General features: G+C 53.1%; 1 protein-coding gene across 2 annotated transcripts in view; it reads right to left on the bottom strand.

The window, feature by feature from the left end:
• Positions 1-954: 954 nt before the first annotated feature.
• Positions 955-8,276, bottom strand: part of XG (Xg glycoprotein (Xg blood group)) — a 34,580-nt gene continuing 27,258 nt past the window's right edge. For both annotated transcript variants that reach the window (XM_064573679.1, XM_064573677.1), the window contains 4 exons: positions 7,683-7,724; positions 6,424-6,459; positions 4,858-4,974; positions 955-2,739 (listed from right to left, as the gene is read on the bottom strand). In XM_064573679.1, coding sequence (XP_064429749.1) covers positions 2,723-2,739; positions 4,858-4,974; positions 6,424-6,459; positions 7,683-7,724 — 212 coding nt within the window. In that variant the 3' untranslated portion in view covers positions 955-2,722. The remainder of the gene's footprint in view (positions 2,740-4,857; positions 4,975-6,423; positions 6,460-7,682; positions 7,725-8,276) is intronic.

The following is an 8,276-nucleotide window of genomic DNA, read 5'->3' as shown; positions in this document are numbered from 1 at the left end:
CGGGATGTGGGGGGAGTTCCTGAAGGACATATGCCCCCCACCTGAACCTCATGTAACACTCTGGGTCAAGCACACTTTAGGCATCAACCAGTCAATCAATCAATAAAATGCTTCTGCTATATAATCCCCACCCACCCCAAAAAAGATATGCCTCCAAGTACTCATGATTCAAAGATTTTTATTCTTTTTTTTTAAAGATTTTATTTATTTATTTGAGAGAGAGAGAATGAGAGACAGAGAGCATGAGAGGGAGGAGGGTCAGAGGGAGAAGCAGACTCCCCGCCGAGCAGGGAGCCCAATGCGGGACTCAATCCCGGGACTCCAGGATCATGACCTGAGCCAAAGGCAGTCGCTTAACCATCTGAGCCACCCAGGCGCCCCCAAAGATTCTTATTCTAACTGGGTTGAACATTAGCCAGTTTCCGCTTGTCACTTGGGTGATTTTCTTTTCTTTTAAGATTTAGTTTATTTATTTGACCCAGAGAGAGCACAAGCAGGGGCAGAGGGAGAAGCAGGCTCCCTGCTGAGCATGGAGCCCCACGCAGGACTCGATCCCAGGACCCTGGGATCATGACCTGAGCCGAAAGCAGACACTTCACTGAGCCCCCTGATGCCCCCCACGGGGGTGATTTTCATCCCTTAATTTTGTAACTACGTTTAAGTGTTCACCATCCATCGAATTCCAGATGGCACCGATGACAACTCGTCTCCCTCGGCAAGGTGACAGGTGCCCATGTGCTCCCCAAACTCCTGCCGTGACCCTTGGAATGGAGCAGACACCGTGCCGCAGGCAGACACACCCCCAACGGGTACCCTGCCCCGCCCAGGACTGCATTTATCCGATGCCGCTGAGCTGCGTAGATAGCTTCCTGAATCGTGGACCTACTGCGGCATGCTGCCTCCTCCTTGTAGGTGGGGATTACAGAAAGCAAGAACATGGCAAGCCAACCGCGGTATTTTTCTTTCTTCTTTTACATTTATTTATTTATTTTTAAAAATATTTTATTTATTTATTTGACACAGAGAGACACAGTGAGAGAGGGAACACAAGCAGGGGGAGTGGGAGAGGGAGAAGCAGACTCCCCGCTGAGCAGGGAGCCCGATGTGGGACTTGATCCCAGGACCCTGGGACCATGACCTGAGCCGAAGGCAGACGCTTAACCGACTGAGCCACCCAGGCGCCCCTTACATTTATTTAGAATGATGAAAATTTATGTATGACAGGTACAGGAAAAAACCAAAACAGACAGATAGATGTCTTTATAAATGCTTCCATTGCATCTAGGTCTGTACGTGAAGGTGCAAATGCGTGTGTCCATGCATTTGCACGTGCACAGACCTTCACACACACTTTCAACCAGTGTCAAAAGAAACTCACATACACAAAACATGCGGCAACCATGCGGCTTCGTCCCTGGGTGCAGACAGTTGAGAAGCGTGCTAGGACATCCCCGTCCCAACAGGAATTGCGGGCTGCTGTCTTGAAATGGCTCAAATCATACATGAATCCCTGACATGAGACACCACCATCTTAGCTGCAAGTTCCCTTTTGCATTTGGGAAGCTCTCTTTAGGGCTTTCTGCTTTCGGCGCCCCCCTCTTTGTAGACCTAGCTCCCAATCCATGATGGTGAACACAAAGCATGCATATTTAGGACTTTTCTGGGTCCTCTCCATCAGCTGCAGATGGCAAAAATTGTCTCTATTTTGATATTTAGGGCAAAGCCCAAAAGTCCTATAAGCATGTACCTAAGTTGGATGAAACTATGCCAATAAGCCCAAACTGTCTTTTTCCCTCCCCGCTAAAATCTTACTAACACAGAAGCAAATAGCTAGTATGCATTTCAGATGCTTGAGCGTTTTTTAAGGTTCTCTACTATGGGTCTAAAAAAATATATATAAACTAAGAAAAAGGATGGCATTGCCTAAAGAACAGAAACCTAGAGAGCGTCAGATGGAAACTAATACGAGAACAGTCGAGTCACACATCGTGATCGCCGTCCCCTATTTTCCCAGAAATCTCGAAATCATAAGATTTCACAGGAAAAGGAAAAGCATCCCAGGCCGCTTCCCCCGCCCCCCCACCCCCGAGATGGCTTGCACTCGAGCGACCGTGCATGGACAATCCCGAAACCCAGCCTCAGCCTCTGCAGGTTGGGGGCAGGGGATGGATGGAGGGCTGGTCGAAGCCACCCCGAGTGGTGAGAATCCCACATTCCACATCAGCCAGGCCGGTGGGCGCTGGCTCCCTGATGAACACTCAGCCTGGGTCAAGCTTCTCCCCAGAGCGGGCTGGAAACCCCCCCACCCCCAGTGGTGCTCCTGAGACCCCAGCAGAAGACAGCACCCGAACCCACGACCCCGTGCCCTGGGACACTCCCCGTGCTTTGGGGCGACACGCACGGGTCACCCATGTGCACGTCCTGCACCATGAGGTCGTGTTGGGAACCCAGGACACAGTCAGCATCTATCCACATTCGCGATCGAACCAACAGATGAGGCAATAATCTTCGTTCGACCCAAGGAGGAGCCCAGTTATCCTCACAAATGGACCTCCTCCGGCGGATTTGGGGATGCTTTGGGAGGCGGCTCATCTGTGCCGAACAGAAAACACGTCAGGGCAGCTGGTGACGTCGATAATGAAAGGAATTGTCCCAGGAACAGCGAACAGAGTTCTGGTCTACACCGAGCTTCTCCCTAAGCGACCGCTGGATCTCGAAACCCTCATACGTGCGCTGGTTCTGGAAGGGAAGATGGGCAACCATGTGTCACAGCTAGGATGAATTGACCAACTATATCTTTTTGGTCGCAGCTAATATTTGCCCAAACCCCCTTTTACAGATGTGGTTTCATTGACCTTCACAATCTCGGAAGAGGGAGCTTTTATTCCTTGCAGTTTACCAAATAAGGCTGAAGCGTCATGCTCAAACAGTCCACCTGTTGCCCCGTGTGTGGCCCCATCCCCAGAAGTGTGTGTCCAGAAGGTGTGGCACCTTCAAAGTGGAGCTGCCACACCCGTCCAGTTCCGCAGGTTGCACACTGCAAACTCATCCCCCTACAACTTGCCAAGACGGCGTGTGAGCCGTCCTCCAGCTGACAGGTGACCTCCCGGACCCAACCGCACAGCCGAGCAACGTCAGCATGACTGCGTGGAGCCAAGTTCGCTGCAATGCTGAGACCCTCCCCTGCACCCCGGGTCATAAACAAAACCCAAGATGGAGCCGCCATGCTCATACTTGTTAGACGGTTTGCAGGTTTGGCAGCCGGCAAGACCAGGCAACACCAGGATGAGTCTTGCCCACCTTGGGGGGGGGGTCCCCTCATGATATGACAGCGAGTGTGCAGTCTTGGTGTCTTAGGACCATAGCTTTAACAGACGGGCAGGCAGACGTGGTCTCCGCTGGACCCGGTGACCTCATCCCTGAAGAATAGCTAATGGAGGGGACGTCTGGGGGGGCTCAGTCGGCGAAGCATCAGGTCATGATCTCAGGGTCCTGGGATCGAGTCCCGCATCGAGCTCCTTGCTCATCGGGGAGCCTGCTTCTCCCTCCCCCTCTGCACTTCCCCCTGCTCATGCTCGCTCTCTCTCTCAAATAAACAAATAAAATATTAAAAAAAGAATGACCAACTGAAAAACTAGATGGGATGTTTATCTAGCCTCCAAAAAAGCAAAAAGAGCTTCCAGGCAGGGAAAACGAAACAAAACAAAACCAAACAAACAAACAAACAAAAAAAGCGGGCTTTGTCTCAGATAAATGGGGAGATCATGACCCACATTTAAAAAAAGCAAAACAGAACAAAATAAGAACAACTCCAGGTGCTGCAAAAAGAAAGTCAGGTGAGGTGAGGCGGTTGGGCACAAAATTCCGGCAGGCACCGGGAAAAAAGCCAATTCAGGTCTACACTGCTGGGTTCTGAAATGCCCGCGGGCCCGAAGACGGAATCCAAAGTCACGCTCGGTGTGTCTGCAATGACCACGGAAGCTGCCAGCCACGGGAGGGGTGTTTCAGAGACGCTGTTTTCCCCAAGCTTTCTGGGGGGGCGGGGTGGGGGGCCAGGTACGGTGTAGACCCGAGCTCCCCCGTGTCTGGATTTGGTCAGTACTCCCCATCCGCCAGCAGAGGGAGGCCCCGGGCAGGTTTTGGGATTTTGCAATCCCACCTAAAACACCGTTCCTGCAGGATTCCCTCTTTAGGGACACAAAGGAGATGTGGGTGAACGCGCCCCTGCAAAGCCCAGATGGAGTCCAATGTGGGTTCTTGCTGTGGGGACCACACCTCCACACACCCTCAGCTCGCTTCCGCAATAGAACCCCTCTTTGTGTCTGGGCCCTCCCTGCAGACGGGTCCTCAGGGCCGGCCACCGGGCAGCACCCATCACCCCTGCCCCCAAGGGTAGCCAACCAGGCGTGATTCTCCAAAACCCAGGAGACTGGACCCCCAAAAATCCTGAACTAGAAAGCCACAGCGGCCCCCCACCCCCTTCCATGGGGTCTGTGCCCAAATTCACCAGAAAGCCTTCCAATTCTGTCCCTGCATACTTTTGTTTTTGGAGAGGAATACAAACATCACAGCCTCAACCCAAACATTTCCCGAGTCCCTTACGATCTATCGAAACCGTATCAGCCCCCCTGATCGCAACCCCGAGCTGAGAGCGTTTCAGTCTATGTGAGTTTTAACACCCACTCTTGCAGATCACAAAGCTGCTTAAAAATACGGGGAAAAAAACGGAAAAGCACCCCCCATGAGGCCCCAACTTAAAACCACTTCCTTAAGCAAGGCGCTATATGGGACGTCCCCAGAAATAACCCAGCCCCGTAACAGGCTCCAGGAACTATTTTTATACAACCCAACACTTACCATTTGTCCTGAAACAGTTTCTCCTTCTGTTGCGTTGGCAGAAACCCGCTGCGGCGCCCACCAGCGTGACCACCAGCACGGACACAATAGGAGACACGATTTTCGCTACCATGTTTCCTGCGGGATCGAGAAACCAAAGAGGGTCTCAGAAAACATGTGGCCAGCGAGAAAGCCGTTCATTGTAAATCATCCCACAATCTCACCTTGGGCCCTTCCCACCCTCACATGCACGGGAAAAAATACATAATAATAATAATAATAATAATAATAATAATAATAATAATAATAATAAAAAAGAGCAAATCAGAACAAGAAGTCCGAGGAAAGGATTCTGCTTCTATAAGCAGAAGATTTCGAGATTATTGATGACGTCTTACCAGTTCAGGACATTCAAGGCAGAGTATTGCAAATAAGAGGCACTCGATTTGTTTCTCGTGGATTTGTTGAATTGGATGGGTTTGTACCTTTTTCAGTTTGTTTTTCGTGGATTTGCTGAATTGGATGGGTTTGTACCTTTTTCGAAGTAGGATGTTTGTACCCTTGCAAAATATATTCAGTGCACACGTGCCCACAAAGGTCTGGACACAGGCACACACCTAACCTTGACAGCTTGGAGGCAACCTTAACTGCCAACAGTTTGGTTTCTCTGCCTGGGACCTTGCATGACAAAAATCAACGGTCCCGAGAAAGAAGAAATCATTGCTTTTACTGGCGAGAACCACCTGTGTCTTCTCTCAGAGTGGGTCAGGCAGCTGGTGTGTTGTTGGGATGGATACGTGGCCCCCATGGGACGTTGGCTTGGCTACTGTGGCCTGCAGGAAGCATCACTTCCCTCCCCCACCCTGGTCTGGCATCAGTCCCTCTGTCTGGACGCAGGACCCCATACGTTCCACGCAACCCCATGTGTGCCACCTCGATTTTTGTCTTGGGCTTGGCCCCTCCAGCCCCCAGCTTGTGTCCGAGAGAATGGTAGGGATGGCTGTCCTGCGAACGCCAGCCCAGACACCCCACAACCCCGAGGCTGTGCACGTGCGTCGGGACGCAGAGGCTGCAGAGCGCTTCCATGCGTCCTACTCGCGGAGCATCTGTGACGCACAGAAGCTTGGCGTCGGGGCGAGCGCATTCATCTTCAACGTGAAGGCGGGACTGCTGAAAGGCTGCATTCTGCCACCAACGTGTGACCAGCGTGGGCCTCCTGGCCTCCACCCCTGCCCTGTCTGACCTGCTCTGGGGCGGGCATGGACTTCTAGGGGGCTTCTCTAGGGCCGAATGTCCACACCCTCCTTCCCGTTCTCCTTCTTGGCTTCCGTTCGTGCTCTTGCTCAAACACACATGAGCCATCGGCGGCCCCGGGACAGGTCCACGAGCCCCTCCCTGCCCTTGGAGTCCCGAGACCCACCCTCCGCCCTCCTTCTCTGAGCCCCCAGGGAGGTGAGCACCCCGCAGAGGCAGGCTGCTCCATGAAAACCTGTGGGTTAAGACAGTATGTCCAGACCCTGCTGGCCCGCCCACGCGCTACGCAAGAGCGTGTTTTTATTACAGACGGGAGCGGCGCGGATCCATTACCCTGGGGGTTCCCGTAGGTCGAGTGTCCGTCTCCGCCTGTAAAGAGGAAGGCACATGGTCATGGGTTTATTCAGCAGAGTCTCCACCGCCGGGCACCGCGGAAAGGCTGGGCATGCAGCGAGAAGCACCGCGGACGCGGATCTCCGTGTGCGGGGAGCTTACCTTCTCCCCGAGGAGGGGCGCACACTCAGCCTCAGGACGGGGCTGTGGACGCTACATCCAATGCTGAGGAGTGCGAGGGGGCAGCGTAGCGACAGGGCAAAGCAGCTTCCGTTCCAGGGGACAAGGGATATACACACACCTTTACAAACGCAACGTGCACGTGCACCCACGGACAGGTGCACACACTCACGCCGCCCCCCATGCGCGCACCGCCCCCCATGCGCGCGCGCCCGCATCCTCACATACACACAAGCACACACTCACATTCATGCTTGTGAACACACGAAGACATGCATACACGCACACTGCCACCCATGCGCGCGTCTCCACGCATGCAGGCGTGCACACCCCCACATGTTTGCAGAATACATGCAAACAGACCTGCAGGCACGCATGCCAGCCACACGCATACACACGTGCACACATCCACCTGCACACGCACGCACACAGTGCACACACAGAGACCCATGGACATCTATATGCAAATCCATGTGCACAGACTCATGCACACAGAGGCACATGGACATCTATATGCAAATCCATGTGCACAGACTCATGCACACAGAGGCACATGGACATCTATATGCAAATCCATGTGCACAGACTCATGCACACAGAGGCACATGGACATCTATATGCAAATCCATGTGCACAGACTCATGCACACAGAGACACATGTGTGCGCAGGAGAAAGACATGCCCGTGTGCATTAGCAAGTAGACGTGTGTATGCAGCCAAATGCACACGCATGCAGAGGCAGACATATGCACACATACAACCATACATGTGTGCATCGGCGTGCACCCATCTGCACGCATGCACGCATGCACGCGCATTGGCACACACACGCATGTACAAACACACACACACAATATCAACTGTAAGCAGGGCTTACTTACTTCCTTGCAAGAAAGTAAGACTGCGCTGCATGCAAAGCAACTTTGGTGACCGGTGAGCACACGAATTAGACCCCGATGGTCAGTTAACTTCCACGCAGGAGGCAATAGGACAAGCTTCCCACCAGCGCGCAGATGGGGTGTTAGTTCTCCCCAAGGACAGTTTCTCCGCACACAGCTCGTAAGAAATAATTCCTTTACCGTAAGTATTTCCGTAAGAGTTGGGTCTAGAGCGCCCTCCTCCTGCAGGACAGAAAGACCACGTGTCCAGAAGTTGCGGCGACACCACTCAGAAAACCAGCACACCCGAAGCAAGATGCTGCGTGAAGCTGCGGAGATTTCCGGCCCTCCCTCCCCATGCAAAGGGAAGAGACACAGTCACCACGGGGCGGCCTCTGACCACACAAGGAGTGGCGGCTGAGCTCAGCCTGCACGATGCACGGCTTCCCCTGACACCCTCTGGAGCTCATGGCGACTGGGCCACACGCCATGCTCATGCCCGAAGACCGGGCGCTTGCCTTAGCTCACGTGCAAACACGCTTTCCATGAGGCCAGCCTGGGCAGTGCCGTGGGCACAGACTACAGTCATCCCGGCCAGTGAAACAGGAAGATTTCTGGCACCTTCTTCCCATGTCTGGAGGCCGTTTCTCAACGAAGGTTTGAGATGATAAACGGAACGCTTGGTGCTAATTTTGTTAATTTGGAAGCGGGAGCATTTTTGTGGGTGCTGTTTAAACACTGATGGGTCATTTGATCAACTGCCTCCGGATTGAGCCGTGTCCCCCTCCCCAAAAT

Source organism: Mirounga angustirostris, unplaced genomic scaffold (assembly GCF_029215605.1).
Source record: "Mirounga angustirostris isolate CCGP_5_RB_7025 unplaced genomic scaffold, mMirAng1.0.hap1 SCAF_11, whole genome shotgun sequence".
NCBI lineage: Eukaryota > Metazoa > Chordata > Mammalia > Carnivora > Phocidae > Mirounga > Mirounga angustirostris.
This window is presented reverse-complemented; position numbering and strand designations above follow the sequence as displayed.